At 41.7% G+C, this 17,478-nt stretch overlaps 1 protein-coding gene across 6 annotated transcripts in view; it reads right to left on the bottom strand.

Annotated features, from left to right (window-relative positions):
- The window catches only part of mapk10 (mitogen-activated protein kinase 10), a 145,239-nt gene that overhangs the window by 57,830 nt on the left and 69,931 nt on the right, over positions 1-17,478 (bottom strand). For all 6 annotated transcript variants that reach the window (XM_036588114.1, XM_036588120.1, XM_036588119.1 and 3 more), the window contains exons 4-5: positions 2,133-2,262; positions 189-247 (exon numbers count right to left, since the gene is read on the bottom strand). In XM_036588114.1, the coding sequence (XP_036444007.1) occupies positions 189-247; positions 2,133-2,262 (189 nt within the window). The remainder of the gene's footprint in view (positions 1-188; positions 248-2,132; positions 2,263-17,478) is intronic.

The raw sequence follows: 17,478 nt of genomic DNA, 5'->3' as shown, positions 1-17,478 counted from the left end.
TTTAGATTAAAATGTTTAAGCATTTATAAACTATGATTTTACCCTAATGCTCCAACTTAACCCACTCATTTTGGACTCGCTCGGGAGCGCCCTCTAGCGTTTGAGAATTCTCCTCTCACATGCTCTGCTAACGCTGTATATGAGCGGAGCTGGTGTGGAAATCTGAGGAAGTGAATCTGGATACTTACACATCCTGAAATTCCTCTAAAGATTTCTGTGGTGTGAAAACGTTTAATAAGCTGATGATCTGAAAGACAAAAGACAAACGAGAGCAGAGTCAGTTTAACAATGTGAGAAGGAAAAACAGCCTGCAAGACCCAAAAACTACACTACCCAGCTTCACTCACAAGCTTATTCCCCATAATCCCTCACTTCACTGCTGCTCTGTTCAGAGAGAGAGAGAACAGAGCGGAGTGACACCGATCAAGGACACTGCTGATTCATACGAGAGAGAGGGAGAGAGCAAGGGGTGAGAATAAAGAGAGTGAGAGAGAGAGAAAGGAAGAGAGAGCAAGAGAAAAAGAGAGCAAACAGAGCAAGAAAGTGAGAGTGAGAGAAAGGGAAAGAGAGCAAGAGAGATGGAGGGATGCAGGGAGAGAGAAAACAAGAAAAGGGAGAAAAGGAAAAAGGGGAAGGAAGGTAAAGAGAGTGATACAGAAGGGAGGAAGAGAAAATGAGAGCGAGAGAGAAGGGAAGAGAGAATAAGAGAGAGAGGGAGGGATGAGAAACAGAACCAAAGAGAATGAAAGAAAGAATGAGACACAGGAAAAAGGAGGGGATGAGATAGAAAGGGAACAAAAAGAAAGCGAGAAACGACAGCAAAAGAGAAGGAGAGAGAGACAGAGAGAGAGACAGAGAGAGAGACAGAGAGAGAGACAGAGTATTACAGCACTGTGAGAATTAGGATCCATGCAAAATCTACAAAATTGCTTAGAAGCTTCCAATGCCCCCCCTCTTCCCCCATCTCTCTCTCTCTCCCTCTCTCTCTCTCTCTCTCTCTCTCTCCCTCTCTCTCTCTCTCTCTCCCTCTCTCTCCCTCTCTCCCTCTCTCTCTCAGTGCCTAAGGCTTGGCTCTGCTGCTGGCTGGCCGCGCTGTTGTTTTCATGCTCCTGTTTACAGAGAAAAGAGCGTGAAAACTGAGGAAGCATCTGCTAATCTACCAATTAATCTACCCGTCTAAACACCATCACCCTGTGCGCATGCTCTGTCATCTGGTTGCGGCGTGGAGGGACCCAGGGTCACACTGTCTGTGCCAGTACATATAAAAACAGGAAATCTGGTGCAAATATGATGTTTTTACAGTAGATAAAAGGCCTGTGTGATGAGAACAGAGCCACACAGCGTGGAAAACCTCTGTTTGCAGTATTTTTGTTACCGTAAATTAGATTTACTGCCCTGAGAGCCACGAGACCAGAACGGGTTTCATGTCAGGAAAACACAGAATGTCATGCTGCGCTGGTTTCAGAGTGGGAGCAGAAGGGTGGTGTTTGTTGGAGAATGACGGTGTCTGTTGGAGAATGTTGGTGATGGAGAATGATGGTGTTCGTTGGAGGACAATGGTGTTCCCTGGACATTGATGGTGTTTGTTGGAGAATGTTGGTGTTTGTTGGAGAATGCTGGTGGTGGAGAATGATGATGTTTCTTGGACGACGATGATGTTTGTCAGAAAATGTTGGTGTTTAGTGGAAAATTACGGTGTTTGTTGGAGAATGGTGGTGTTTGTTGGAGAATGGTGGTGTTTGTTGGAGAGTGTTGGTGTTTAGTGGAGAATGTTGGTGTTTAGTGGAGAATGATGGTGTTTAGTGGAGAATGTTGGTGTTTAGTGGGGAATGTTGGTGTTTAGTGGAGAATGTTGGTGTTTAGTGGGGAATGTTGGTGTTTAGTGAAGAATGGTGGTGTTTGTTGGAGAATGGTGGTGTTTAGTGACGAATGATGGTGTTTGTTGGAGAATGATGGTGGAAAATGATGGTTTTGGAGAATTTTGGTGTTGGAGAATTTTGGTGTTTGCTGGATATAATGTTAGGTTTTCTCAATGAATGATGGTGTTTGTTCGAGCATGCTGGTGTTTGGTGGAGGGTGTTGGTTTGGGGGGAGGTGGGGTCATAAGTACCCAAAACATGCCCTTTACTCACGTTTTTGTGATTGACACACTTCATAAGCACCAGCTCTCTGTAAGCTCGCTTGGCGTGAGTCTGGTTCTGGAAGGGTCTGCTGAGCTTCTTAATAGCCACATTTCTGTCCAGGACGGCATCGTATCCCGCACTGCACACACACAAGGAAGAGAGAGACCTTACAGCAACAACAGGACAACAGAAACAGCTCAGCAGTGACAGATTCACACAGAGGAAACCACGAGGGTGTAAAGGCACAGATGAGCGTCTGATCCTAAAGGCCATTCTGGACTCGAATTCGATGAAGGTGATTGGTGCAGAATGATGGTATAGAACATTGTGTCTGTGTTCAGTATATGAGAAAAGGCACGCGAGGTTAAACAGAGTGCAGGAATGAATATAAAGCTCAGCGTGACGGCAGCGAAGGGCATTAAGGAGAACGTGTTTTTAGCCTTGATGGACGGGAGAATATTAGAGTTCACTGGAAAAAGCTTTTAAATCCTCCTTCAACCATTAAAAACAAACACCGCGATATTTAACGGCGGGGTTTTTCCTCTGAGGCTGTGATGAGGGACTCAGTGAACGTACTACTGTAATTTCACAACAAAGCACGCAACAAAACACAGCTGGTCTCAGCCACTTCCTGTGAGTCTCCCAGGACGATGGGACATTAAACGCAGACGTCTGTGGTGGTCACCTGGGGATCGAGCGGGGGCCTGAAAAAGCAGAGTTACTGTGTGAGTGAGTGTGGGCTCTACATTAAGCCGTGCAGATCCTCTCAGTCTCTCCTCCCTAAAGGGACGGCGCTGCTCATGTGACTTCCCATCATCTTCATTCCTTTTTTAAATCACCAGTTCCTCTGCCAGTACGGTGGCCTACAGGGGCCAATGACACGTTACTGCATCTTACTAACAAATGGTTCCCTTCAGTTTGATAGAGAGGCGGGACAGCAGCGGCACTGCCCAGTGCCAACAGCACTACAGGGCAGAGACTGCTGACTCATCACTCTCCAACTTCCGCAGAGGTGTGCTGTACCTGCGGGTGATCACTGGTGTCTCTAGAATGTTCTCCTCCCATTCACACTGCAATTGGCTTATTAGATCTCTTTTAACAAACCGCAAGGTTTCAGTCAGGTGACTTTTCTGTTGTGGTCAGCATTTTTGGGACCACATTTCTGGCTTCGCTGCTCCACACGAGCGTAACTAGAGGTGAAAGACGGTTAAAATTACTCTCCTTACTGTGCAAGAGAAAAACGTTACCTCGACAAAGTCGACAAAATAGGCTGCGATCCACTCAAACTGGCAGAAGGTTACATTTATATTGATCTCATACTCAGCCCCTCTCCCTAATCTGGAGAGTCTCTCAAAGCACAGAAGCCCACCGGCTCCTCACGGCAGGGTGGGTAAAGGATCCCATAGTGTTCATAAAGAGGAGATACACTCTGTCATCATAGGAGGGTAACGACATCAGCTGATTAACACAGATGAGATCAATGCTGGCCTTTAGATAACTTTAGCTGATGTTACCAGCCGAGAGATGAACAGTCGCCCCCTAGCGGAGCTGCAGACAGCCGGTATAACTTCACTCTCTGTTTCTGATTTAAATGACGTTTGAATGGAGAAACATAATCGTTAAATATCAGACTGAATGTTGTGGGTCGGAAAACGACGTTGTGTTTCGACAGACGTGATTCTGTAAGTTTGCTAGTTCAGTTAGTTCAGAGTTCAGCTCCAGTCCTGAAACCCCTGCACTGCAGAACTGTGGTTTCCTGGTTAAAATACCTGATATTATTAGCTAATTAATCCCTTCTGGAGCTGAACGAGGTGAACAGCAGTGAAACACTAAACTGTACAGTGCAGCGGCTCCAAGCCTGGAGAGAAAACACTGAATTAAAGGTCTGTGTGTCTCTCGGCTTCTGTCGCGTCTTACAGGTGAATCATTCAAAAAGCACAGCAGATTGAAGGCGTCGTGCAGCGCAGTCACTCCCTGATTCGGCCCTCAAAATGGTGGTGACTATACAGTGTGACATCACACGAAACGCAAGAATAGGCTTCACAGTTCACATTGGAGCTTACAATATTTGGCCAAACTCAAGGGGACCTGAATGTTCACGTTCAGGGTTTGGTCGAGTTGGGATCATTTTTCAGATATTTGTTGGTGATCCAGGCTTCACTCACATTCAGACAGAATTCTGCCGGGTTACAGTCGGAATTGGATAGAATTGTATTGGGCTACAGTTGGGATCAGACAGGTTTCAGTCGTTTGGGTCAGGTTTGGAACAAAATTCCAGACCTCTACAGCTTTAATTGGGAGTCTGTAGACATTACCTCCCATTCTTTGCTCATCCTGTGGAGAAATTTATCATAACTTACATTTGATAAGTTACTGCAGTGTACAGTCTTGCTTTGTTATGCATTTGTCATCTGCTGGTAATAAAGAATGTAAGTCAAATGTAAACGTAACTGTGTATGTAATTACATTGAAATTGCATCAACAATAATAAAACTGGCCTTGTAAGTGTTAATAGGGCTGATGTGACTTCATACACTATATGAGCAAGCCTGGTCTGTGTAACCCTCTATTGCAGGGTGTCGCCATATGGCAACAAGTACTTTATCTCAATTTTACTAAAAGGCAGTCAAATAAAATTCATGATTTTCTGTTTAATTGTGGAAAAAATGTCTTTTACTTTGAAAGGACAGATACTTGATGATATCATATGACCAGGAAATAATTTTTGCACTTTTTTTTTCTATGGACACTGAGAAGGTCATGACCTGAGGGCTTCCCAGGTTGACTAACTGTTCAATATATAGACTTATTACTTAAAAGAAATACTATCTGGGGTAAGTTAACTCAATGAATTAACTTAGTTTTCATCATTTAAACCAGTTTAGATTAATCAATCTTTTGTAAAATGGTAAAATGAATTTGCTGCCATATGGCTCCTATATGCGAAAACGGAAGTGATCTGTGTACATTTAACCTACTGGACTGAAATTGACTTACACAGCACTAGGCTACTCTGAGACATTTACAACTTTTGATTACATTTGAAAGATAAAACACATGATTTTATTTATATTTTGTAATTTCAGACTGATTTCAGAATTTTGTAACTGTAACATATTATCTGGAATATAAATTACAACCACTGAAAATCAGAACAAATTGCGATATCCCAACTAAAAATACGTTGGTTCACTTTTGTGTACATTTATAGGAAATAAATTTGTTTTTGATCAGAAAAATTAAAAGAACGTATCCAATTATATGCATAAGTAATTTATGTATCTTATTACGATGTGTGTATTATTACTATACATTCCAAATAACAAATTATTATTATTATTATTATTATTAACTGTGTAAACATTTCACTAAGTATGAGTTTTGTTTGTAATTTGTTTTGTTTTCAATTAAATTCGCTACATTTTTTGAGGAAAAATTGGATTTTATGGTACTCTTCATAGTTGTGCATTGTTACCATATGGCAACAACTTACCTACAAGTTTTTTCTTTTCGAATATTTCTATTATTTAAGCTATTTAACATAATAAAAACACATTAAGCTCACACACTGAGCTATCACGCTATATAAGCAAGCCTGGCCTTTGCAGTGTAACTGTGAGTGACTGATATGCAGTGTATAATCCTGCTGACGGAGGACCAGGTGCCTGGACTGGAATGGTCTTGTTGAGGGCTGTCGAGCCGCATGACACACTAAAGAGGTGTTTCTGAAAGCAGTGCTGAGGTTAAAACCAGCAGAAAGACCTTTTAGGCTAAAGAACATCTGTCTCTGCTCCGGTCCGGACTCACGGCTGGAGAGAGGTGACATTAAAGCCGGCGGTTAGGAAAGAACATTACTGATGAATTCATTCCTTCGGTGACCTTTGTTTAGAGACTGCTCGCCTCCAACACGTCCAAACAGCTTGTTCTACAGCAAAAAAGTCAGGGTCACTTACTAGTCTGTTAACGGCTAATGGGTGTTCTTTGGCTTACTGAGTGTTTTTCTACTGTCGTGCAGCGTTTCGTCAGCCATTGTTATGTCTGGCTGGTACAGTATGTACAGCTTTACTGAGAAAAATCAATCTTAGTCTAATTGCTTTTGTTCAAAGACGAACCAGACTTCCATTATTGGGTATGTCTGTGCTGTCACTCCTATACATGCACACACCAACCAGCATTAAAATACCATATAACCATAACATTAAAATACTGACCGTATAGTTTCACTCTGTAGTTCTGCACTTACAGACTGTAGTCCATCTGTTTCTCTGCATACTTTGTTACCCTGTTCTTCAGTGGTCAGGACCCCCATGGACCCTCACAGAGCAGGTACTATTTGGGTGGTGGGTCATTCTCAGCACTGCAGTAACACTGACATGGTGGTGATGTGTTAGTGTGTGTTGCGCTGGTCTGAGTGGATCAGACACAGCAGTGCTGCTGGAGTTTTTAAACCCCTCAGTGTCACTGCTGGACTGAGAATAGTCCACCAACCAAAAATATCCAGCCAACAGCGTCCTGTGGGCAGCGTCCTGTGACCACTGATGAAGGACTAGAGGATGACCAACACAAACTGTGCAGCAGCAGATGAGCTATCGTCTCTGACTTCACATCTACAAGGTGGACTGACAAGGTAGGAGTGTCTAATAGAGTGGACAGTGAGTGGACACTCCAGCAGCACTGCTGAATTGGGTTTGTATCAGGGTTAAAGTGCCTTAAATATGAGTAAAGCTGGAACCTAACTGAGTATAGACTACTGAGGTGCTAACTTGGCACTGCTTAACTCAGAAGAAGAAAAAGCAGAATTATGCTCTGGTTTCTGAGACAATACTTTCCACAACACTAAAAACCAGGTTAAAACTAAACTAACCCACAACTCAGCTGACATTTGAAAACCAAAGTAAAAAAAAGGAATAAATAAAAATAAAACCTAATGACTTGAGAGGACTTAACAACAGTGTAAAGCAACTGAGACAAGCTTCCATTACTTGTTAGCGACATTAGCCTCGTAGCTTCAGTGCTAAAACTAAATAAGCAAACTTCAGACGCCAAACATGTCTCGGCTGATAAACTACATTTGGGGTAAGAAAGAAAAATAGCGTCAGTTATTTTGCCTTTAAGGTCAGAATCCAGGTAGAAGGAGCTGACCTGACATCAGAGCCTCTCAGTGGGTGTGTCTTAAACAGCTCCCTGGTTCAGTAGTCAGGGAATGGGCCTCGTGCTGCCTTCAGATCATGTCAGATCAGATTTATACAGCAAATGTACATGAACACCACCACGATGTTGTATTTACTAGTACTCTGATTGTCCAATGAGCCCCGAGTTTCCGAGTTGGGGGCGTTTCAACAAAAAAGTAATGATAGCTGCAGATAAACTGGCTGTATTTCAGTTATTAATCAGCCACAACTTTAACACTGCAGGCTAAAGCTACAGATATAGGCACGATCAGTGATTCATCTAACTGCATAAAAACATTACTCAGACTCTCTTTAATGAAAAACGAAGTAAACCAAAAATATTATTTCCAGTGTGTCTCGTTATCAACCGAAAACATCTGAACACAAATCAAGTCTTGAAGGCAGCATCTTCGCCAAAAATCATTCGGGTACGCGAAGCCGGGGCGATATCTAAAAATAATTAGCATGATATTTTCTAGTTAAAAATTGCGATTATTAATACGTGCAGTCCACAGCAACTTTGACCTACTTTCTATTCTGTTTTAGTCTATATGTTTTTTTTTTAATATTACCTGTTTTAATAAAACTCTTCACATAGTAAATAACACGATACTGAGTAGCCCAACATCTTTTGAGAGCTACTTCATCTGTCATTATAATAAACGTTACTGCAGATATGTGTATTCATGGGCTTCTTCTGCTGCAGATTCATAGTGGCTTGCATGCTAACAGCGCTCCCTGTTGGAAAAACCTCAGACTGCAAGTGATTTCCAAAGCCGTGCCCACATGCTTTCCACGTAAAACCAAGGTGTTTTCTGTCGTTTCAGAGATGTTTTCATAACTCAGCACTTAATCTGTACAGAAAATACTGAACACCAGCCGTAGACGAGGATCAGAGGAACTTTCTCTCCAGGTTAGAGTTAACGTAGCTGCACTACACTAACTACACTATCATTTTAGCTTGTTTTTTACTGCAGCGAGTCACTTTGAGGAGAGCTGAAGATCCAAAGCACATCAGCATTCATTTAGATTCCATTCACGTAAAGTAAATTAAGGAGAATCTATGTAGTAAAGCCAGCATTACAGTGTGTAGCAGTTTCTTAACAAACCCCCTTCTCTCTCTCTCTCTCTCTCTCTCTCTCTCTCTCTCTCTCTCTCTCTTTCTCTCTCTATCTCTCTCTCTCTCTATCTCTCTCTTTCTCTCTCTATCTCTCTCTCTCTTTCTCTCTCTATCTCTTTCTCTATAGGTAAACTAGTCCTCTGTAATACTTACTTGCTCTATATACATCGCAGTCGGGTTACTTGTCCACCATCGATGATATTCTATTACATCGCCCAATCACCCAGGCCTGCAGTGCACTGTAACTTTCATTCCCTCACCGTAAAAACCAGTGAGCACTGACTGTTCACTGCTTTACAGTAATACAAATAAGCTCACCAACAATAAGAGTTTTGGTCTAGCAGGACACTTTAGCACCGTTTATAATCATTACCAGTTTTCTGCTAACAGAAATGTTCATAGCATCCTGCTTAGCTAACCAGCTGCATTAGTTCCTGATTTAACGTTACTTATGTGCTTTTATGTTAATGTTTGCCACTAACTACCTACAATATATCACACAGTATATTTAGCATAATAACACAATAGAACATGCTGTATTTCACCAGTATTACACTTTATTTATTCATTTTATGAACAAAGCATGATATTAAAGTAGCCTGACCTGCTAACAGACTGTAGCTAACAGGCTAACTAGGCCCATTCGGAAATATTCAGTCACAGACTTTAAGTCTAAATCTTTACAAAGAGGATCAGATGCGAATGTCTGTTCAGTTGTAGGTGACTAATTTGTAGCTAAGGCTGCTATAAACTGAACCATGACTGGCTTGATGCTAACAATGCTAATGGAATTAGCAATTATGCTAGTGGTGTTAATGACCTGAAGGAAGGCTTGGCTGCATTAGACACTGCTGTGTGTGACCGACACACGGCTGGACCTGGTCTCGGTGTAAACAAAACGAGAATGTTTGTGAAGAAAACTAGAATATTTCAACCTAAAATTCACAATCTGAGCTCAGCGCAGCGGATCAGCTTCCCAGTCGATGGTGTTGGTACTGGGTCGGTGTTCTGATTTCACATCCGTGTCACACGTAATTGAGTCATCAGTGTCCCAGTGTTCCCCTCCAGGGACGGAGCCAGCGCCCGGATTCCTATTTACTCTGTGATTCACTACATACGGAACCAGTGAGTGAATCGAGACACAGTCAGCGTCTACAGGTTGTCCAGCATAATGTGAGACGATTGTTCTGAACACAGAGCTGTGAGTCCTGTTCAGAATGACCCTCTGGCACTTCACTGCCGTTCAGAGTTTGGCTCACGTCGCCTATAGATCACATACTGCAGGGTGATCTACTCTACCTACAGCAGGCACCGCAGGCTGAGGCAGCAGATGGCTGAAGCTGCGGGAATCACTAATGCAGGATTCTGCTGGCACAAACCAATATAGATGATTCTACTGAGCTGGTTCAGAGTCACATTTAGGACTTTTAACTGATCTCAGACTTCAGCCAGAAACCCTTTTGCTCTGAGTGACTCTAAACCTTAATTATGATTATTTTATTAAAACTAATGATTCAACATTCCAAAACAATCATAAATCTACCAGACTGTACCAAATGTGTCAGTAGTGTCTGTCTCAGTAGTGTCTGTCTCAGTAGTGACTGTCTCAGTAGTGACTGTTTCAGTAGTGTCTGTTTCAGTAGTGACTGTCTCAGTAGTGTCTGTTTCAGTAGTGTCTGTTTCAGTAGTGTCTGTTTCAGTAGTGACTGTCTCAGTAGTGTCTGTTTCTATAGTGACTGTTTCAGTAGTGTCTGTTTCAGTAGTGTCTGTTTTAGTAGTGTCTGTTTCAGTAGTGTCTGTTTCAGTAGTGACTGTCTCAGTATTGTCTGTTTCAGTAGTGTCTGTTTCAGTAGTGTCTGTTTCAGTAGTGACTGTCTCAATAGTGACTGTTTCAGTAGTGTCTGTTTCAGTAGTGACTGTTTCAGTAGTGTCCGTTTCAGTAGTGTCCGTTTCAGTAGTGACTGTTTCAGTAGTGACTGTTTCAGTAGTGACTGTCTCAGTAGTGTCTGTCTCAGTAGTGTCTGTCTCAGTAGTGTCTGTTTTAGTAGTGTCTGTTTCGGTAGTGTCTGTTTCAGTAGTGACTGTCTCAGTAGTGTCTGTTTTAGTAGTGTCTGTTTCGGTAGTGTCTGTTTCAGTAGTGACTGTCTCAGTATTGTCTGTTTCAGTAGTGTCTGTTTCAGTAGTGTCTGTTTCAGTAGTGACTGTCTCAATAGTGACTGTTTCAGTAGTGTCTGTTTCAGTAGTGACTGTTTCAGTAGTGACTGTCTCAATAGTGACTGTTTCAGTAGTGTCTGTTTCAGTAGTGACTGTCTCAATAGTGACTGTTTCAGTAGTGTCTGTTTCAGTAGTGTCTGTTTCAGTAGTGACTGTCTCAATAGTGACTGTTTCAGTAGTGACTGTTTCAGTAGTGTCTGTTTTAGTAGTGTCTGTTTCAGTAGTGTCTGTTTCAGTAGTGACTGTCTCAGTATTGTCTGTTTCAGTAGTGTCTGTTTCAGTAGTGACTGTCTCAATAGTGACTGTTTCAGTAGTGTCTGTTTCAGTAGTGACTGTTTCAGTAGTGTCTGTTTCAGTAGTGTCCGTTTCAGTAGTGTCCGTTTCAGTAGTGACTGTTTCAGTAGTGTCTGTTTCAGTAGTGTCTGTTTCAGTAGTGACTGTTTCTCAGCCAGTACAGACCAGCAAACACAGCTTTGAACAGCTGTTCACACAGAAAATCATCATATTTTACATTAAAACACTAAAAAGTGCTGAACTGCAGAAAATATGGCGATTCTTAATGTTCCACACTGATTTTCAGACTTTGGGACACATTTACTTCAAAACAATGGGATCTACCTGCTCACCATGTGGCCATGAGGGACAGGGATGCAGCCTCACTTCCTGCTCTAAAATGCAGGGGCGTGGCTAAAATAAGGCTCCACCCACAGACTGAAACTGTGTGTTTTGGTAGTGACATGAGCACTTTTTGTTTTTATTTAAAAATTAAACTAATGATAATTCTTACAAATTCACTTTACAAGAAAAGAGAAATTATTAAAAAAAAAACACCAAAAGAATTTTAAGTATTATTTTCAGAGGTGTAAGTTTAGGGGTTAGGGTTTGTGACAGACTCCTCCCAACAAAAAGTCCCCTATACATGATGATTTTTGATATATGTAGCTTATTAATATCTCTGTTAATGTCTTGGGTTTAAACAGACCAGAATATAATCCTTGTAAATGTCTAAGATTTGAATACTTCATTTTTTTTAAAAAGCTTTTGAACTAATTCAGTAAAATGACCCACATGCACTCACTGTCCACTTTACTAGGTGCACTGACCTTGGTATCTACACTCATTGTCCAATTATTAAGTCCATTTACCATATACAGCGCTGTTCAAAAGTCAGAGACCACCCTTTATTTAGTTCCCAGTCAAAACAGCCATTAAGTACAAGTTATTAATTTTTCAGAGATATTTGTTAGGAGATTAGATAGTCCACCTGCATAAGAAAGGAGGAAGTCAAAGTGAAAATAAGTGAGCTTCCAAACCTGGAGTTCAAAAATGGATTAAAATCTACAGGAAAAATGTGATTCCTAACAGCCACCTGGAAGACCTGGTCGACCCCCAAACTGCCCCCAGCAGATAAACAGCACTTAAAGCTTTCATCTCTGAGAGAGAGGAGAAAATCAAGCTGCTTCAGATCTGAAAACATCCACAGGTGTTTCTGTCCATCCTTCCACTGCGAGAAGACGACTCAGCGCTGTGGGTCTGAAAGGATGTGTAGCTGATCAAGAAGAACCTCACTGAGAAAAGGAGACGGACACATCAAACAAAGAAGCTGAACGATGGACTGACCACCCCAGAGTCCAGACCTCAACACCACTGAATGTGTTTGATTACTTCAGAAAATCATCAACCAGCTTCTAAGACTGAACTTTGGAGGTGTGTCTGCAGATTCTTTGAGGAACTGAAAGTGAGTCTCCTGAACAGAATGGAAGCTGGAATAAAGGGAAAGAGTGACTCACTGACTCACACAGCTGAGAGCAGATTTAGCTGCTGAGGCTTCTTTATAGTAACTTGTGCTGTTTATAGAGGAAATTAAAGCAGAATTATGCGAGAACTGGTATTTTTTTGCTCTTTGGCTCCCCCTACAGTTGCAGAGTGTATTTTACCTTTACACCACTGTCGTAGATACAAATCGCACTGTGAGCGCCCCCTTATGGACAGCTGTAAATGTGCTGAACTGAAGGACACAGAATCCGACTCCCCTTTGCCTGTGGAGGCCACAGATTACACTGGTGATTTCGAGTGTTTCTATATGTAAATCTGCAGTATTCATATGTCTGTGTGCACACGAAGGGGAGTCGGATTCTGTCGCGGAGTCGGAATTCAGCATAGCACCAGCAAAGAACATCAGAGGAGAAATAAGTTTGTCGACTTACAAGAAAGAGAAACATTACAGGATTTTATTACAGGAGGTTCAAACTTTCAAGGCTTATTTGGCGTCAGATTGACAGACTGAGCAAAACTTTTTGGCGTGAGATGAATTTATTTTTTTGCATGTTTGCCTGAAATGGGAATGAGGTTAGACGACCTTCGGCATCCGGAAAAACTACAGAACTCTGAGACGGGACAACACAGACAAGGTTACAGACTACAGGGCAGTGTTTCATATACAACACTGGCAGGGATGAACACTGCGGTCAGATTTTCATTGTTTTCTCGTTAGCTGTGAAACGGATCACTACAGCTAACGTCAGGACAGAATCGCTAATGAGTAAAAGCCAGTCCGATATTCTCCGACAGCGTCGTCTTCAGTCTCTTCTTAGCCTCTGCCGTGATGTCCATTCTGGGAATACCGAGCTGCTTCTTCTTGTAGCTGCTGAGTTGTTGGTGTGACGTGGTGCCGTAAAGCGCTACCCAGTTCGGCGAGAGGTTCTGGTGCTGCTCCTCCAAAGTTACATAGCGCTATAGCAGGAATTCCAGCCCGGAGTGGCAACAACAGAGACGCCGCTCTCACTAATATAAGTGTAGCATCAAAATGATTTTGAGGCTGAATTTTTAAGGTAAACTCGTTACATAATGTTGCCTAAAATAAATGAAGCGTGGTCTCTTTTGTACAGTACAGTCTATGTTAAGTGGACCTGATTAAATGGGCAGTAAGTGTAGATACAAGGTAGATGTAGCTTATAAAGTGAGTGTATGCTGATATATGTTCATTCACTGATCAATTTCAGCAGGTCAGAAGACAAATTCATGACTGTACTCGTTCTCATTCGTACAAAAAAGCCTTTTGTACTTCTGCCAGGTCTAAATCCAAAGCTGTTCATGTGTCACTGAAGTGAAACAATTACCTGCTCAATTATACAGCTGCTATTTTCAAACCATGCAGGGTTAATGAAATAAAACTAAGGATAAACTAAGCATCCGCTGTTTAACACAGTCAGAAAGACAGCTCGCAAAACAGACGCTTGTCTTCGGAGAGGGACTCTCCTGTGTCCATGGAAACAGCAGAATATTCCAGAGAGATGTCAGGATTTCATTCGGTTATTTATTTATTTTTGCTTCGGCAGCCACAGCGACCCATCAGAGAGAGAGAGAGAGAGGGAGAGAGTGAGAGAGTGAGAGAGTGTGTGTCAAAAATGATGTCACGCTCGTGTGTTTGACTGCGTAGGTCATTATGCTGTTGCTGTCTGGGGGGACGGGGGGTCTCCACTACAGGACGCTGTCACACTAAAACACAAATCCAACCAGAAAAATAGAGCTGGAAAGTAAACAAATCTGTGAATGTGGCCTTAAATTGGTTCCTCTTCCTTTTGTTTTCCTCCCCAATAAAGCTCCCTAAGCTGTTCCCTTAAAGTGATAGTCTGGTGAAAAACCAAATTTACACAATAGCCCACAATAGTCTGGGCTGAAACACCCCTTTATAACTTCAGTCTGAGTGGGTGGGGCTTAACTGATGTGTATATGGATATGTGTAACTCGGTTCTCATGACCACAAAACTATGACTTTAAATCGGGCTGTTTTTACAGTGGTGGTGATAGGAACAAGGGGTCGCCATGACTACAACACTAATTACATTTGTTTTTACTATCCCATTTTACTATCACATTTTATTTACTATCCAAAACCACCAGTGAACCTACACGAGTCTTCTGAGTTTTACCTGGAAATATATGGGTTTGGGGGGGTGGTTTGGGGGACGGGGGTCTACACTACAGGATGCTGTCACACTAAAACAGAAACCAATCAGAAAAATAGAGCTGGAAAGTAAACAAATCCGTGAATGTGGTCTTAAACTGGTTTGTCTTCCTTCCTCCTCAATGAAGCTCCCTAAGCTGTTCCCTTAAAGTGACAGTTCAGCAAAAAATCAAATTCACACAATGTAAATTGACAATATATATGACACACGCTTATCTTTTAGTAAATGTCTAAAAAGACATTTACTAAAACTATTACTAAACTGAAAATTAGCCATGAAAAAATGTCCTTAATTAACAGCAATAAAAATAAACACTAAATCAGAACCATAATGTCCACTGCAAAACTAGCTAAAATGAAATGAAATTACTGAGAAAAAAAATAGTTTTCAGCTTAAGTTTTAGTTTTTTCAGTGGTAATGAGAGCTTAGAAGTGTGTTTGTGTGTTTGGTCTTTAAGTAAAGCTGAAATCGAGCTGCTGTGTTCATTTTATTCATCACTTATCAAATACCTGCTTTCACAGCGTCCATCATAATACTGACAACTAAAACTGAAACACTAAATAAAAACTAAACTAAAACTATTAACGCTTCCTTAAAACCGACTGAAACTAAACTGGAATCAAAAACCAAAATGCAAAACTAAATAAAAATAACTAATGAAAATTTCACAACTATAATAATTCTGGAAGAGGGGGCTGGTAAACTGAGTGGTGACAGGTGGGCTACAGTGGTGCGTATACCTGATAAAATGGCCAATGATTGACAGGTGTACCTAATAAACTGGACACTCAGCGCGGATCCCGGGTGCTGTAGCCGTGTGTGCTGATGAGTGGACAGCTGAGTGGGCAGTAGCTGTGTGTGCGACAGCACCAGGGAAATTAAACACGACCTCATCAAATTAATCTGACACTGAAATGATCACAGCACAAGAGCTCACACAGATCCACAGATCCCTTCTCCAGCTCCGCCGGATCCCTCTCTCATTCCTGCACACATCCCTTCTTCAGTCATCTCCATATTCCTCTGTTCAATCCTCATAATATCCTGTGTTTAGGTCCCCTTCTAAGTTCTTTCTTAGCGCTCCCCATATTGCTTTATCAATCCTCCTTCTGTTCCCTGTAGTCCTGCTCTTAATTCTATCCATGTGGCAGCAGACGAGCAGTCGGCTCTAACTTCACGTCTTCAAGGTCTATAAACAGAGTGGGTTGCCAAACAGAGTATATACTCCAGCAACACATACTCCATTTTTAACTCTCCCATATTCATAATTCTTGCCATATTCCATTTTCAATCCTCCATATACACCTTTTTTCAATTCTCCCTATATGCCTTTATCAAATTCTCTCCATGTTCCATTTTCGATTTTTCCTATATTCCTTTTTTCAATTCTCTCCATATTCCTTTTCTTGGTTTCCTCATTCCTTTCCTTGCTGAACTCTCTGCAGGCGTCAGTCCTACAGAAACCTGCTGCTGTACAGATGAAGAGCAGGACCCTCAGCGCTGCTGTAGTGATTGTCACTCTCACACTTCAGGCGTCTGACAGCCCCGTGTTAAAGATGCAGTCGTGTTCTTGCGTAAGGCCTTACATAATGTGCATGTTGCTGCTAAACACAGGCTGAAAACAAACAAGCAGATCTAGCAGATTTAGGGGTGTGGAGCTCTGGAGAAGCAGAAAACTAGTATATACATTATATATACACATACACTCACTACACTCACTGTATATATGAATATATGATATATACACTGATTGATAATACATACTATATATATATATATATATATATATATGATGTATATGCTGATTGACTGTATATACTACATTCTTCTGCGTTCACACAGTTAAAGCAGCGTTACAGGATTACTGAAGGTGATGAAAACATTCTGAAGAAGCTTATTTTGTCCACAAATCTCTCTTTAGATCAAATATGAGCGGGTAAGTCAAATGTGATAAATCACAGTTAACTGATCACAATTCATTATTTCAGTCATTTCACAGCCCTAATCAATACGTGTATCTGTGTGTGATGGTGAATGGTCAGAGTTCTGAGGCAGTTCTGCAGTGTTCCAGATGTTTACAGCCCTGAGAACGTTTCTGTATCAGTAACGCAGTTCAGCAGCTCCACCAGTCACTGAAATCCTTCATCTCTCTCTCTCTGTCTTTTTCACTCTCTCTCTACCTCTTTCCTTCTTTTTTTCTCTCTTTCTTTTTCACTCTCTCTCTACCTCTTTCCTTCTTTTTCTCTCTCTCTGTCTTTTTCACTCTCTCTCTACCTCTTTCCTTCTTTTTCTCTCTCTCTTTCTTTTTCACTCTCTCTCTACCTCTTTCCTTCTTTTTTTCTCTCTCTTTCTTTTTCACTCTCTCTCTACCTCTTTCCTTCTTTTTTTCTCTCTCTTTCTTTTACACTGTCTTTTTCACTCTCTCTCTGTCTTTTTCACTCTCTCTCTCTCTCTCTTTCACTCTCTCTTTCACCCTCCTCTCTCTCTCTGTCTAGCTCTCTTTCTTTCTCTCTCTCTCTACATCTCTCGCTCTCTCTCTCTGTGGTGGGGTGTTTACTGTGATAATCCAGCTGTTAGTGTGATGGTGTAGATCAGGGAGAGGGAGTAGAAGGAGAGGGAGAGAGAGAGATAAAGTAGAGAGAGAGAGAGAGAGACATGGCTCAGATCTTGACAGGATGGACGTCTTCAAAGACTCAGTCAGCCAGATTTGTCCTGTCACAGAGAGACACAGAGCTGTACAGCACTCAGAGCTGGAGAACAGCTGCTGAGCGACTGGGTGGAGAACACAGGCCGAGTACCTGATGATGTACGTTCGCTGTCATCTGTCCAGTTTTTCTGTTTTTCTTACTTTCAAACGGTGTTCTAAAGCTCAGGGCCTCCAC

The sequence above is a fragment of the Colossoma macropomum genome, unplaced genomic scaffold (genome assembly GCF_904425465.1).
Source record: "Colossoma macropomum unplaced genomic scaffold, Colossoma_macropomum, whole genome shotgun sequence".
Classification (NCBI taxonomy): domain Eukaryota; kingdom Metazoa; phylum Chordata; class Actinopteri; order Characiformes; family Serrasalmidae; genus Colossoma; species Colossoma macropomum.
The sequence above is the reverse complement of the archived record's forward strand: the minus strand, read 5'-3'. Positions and strand labels throughout refer to the sequence as shown.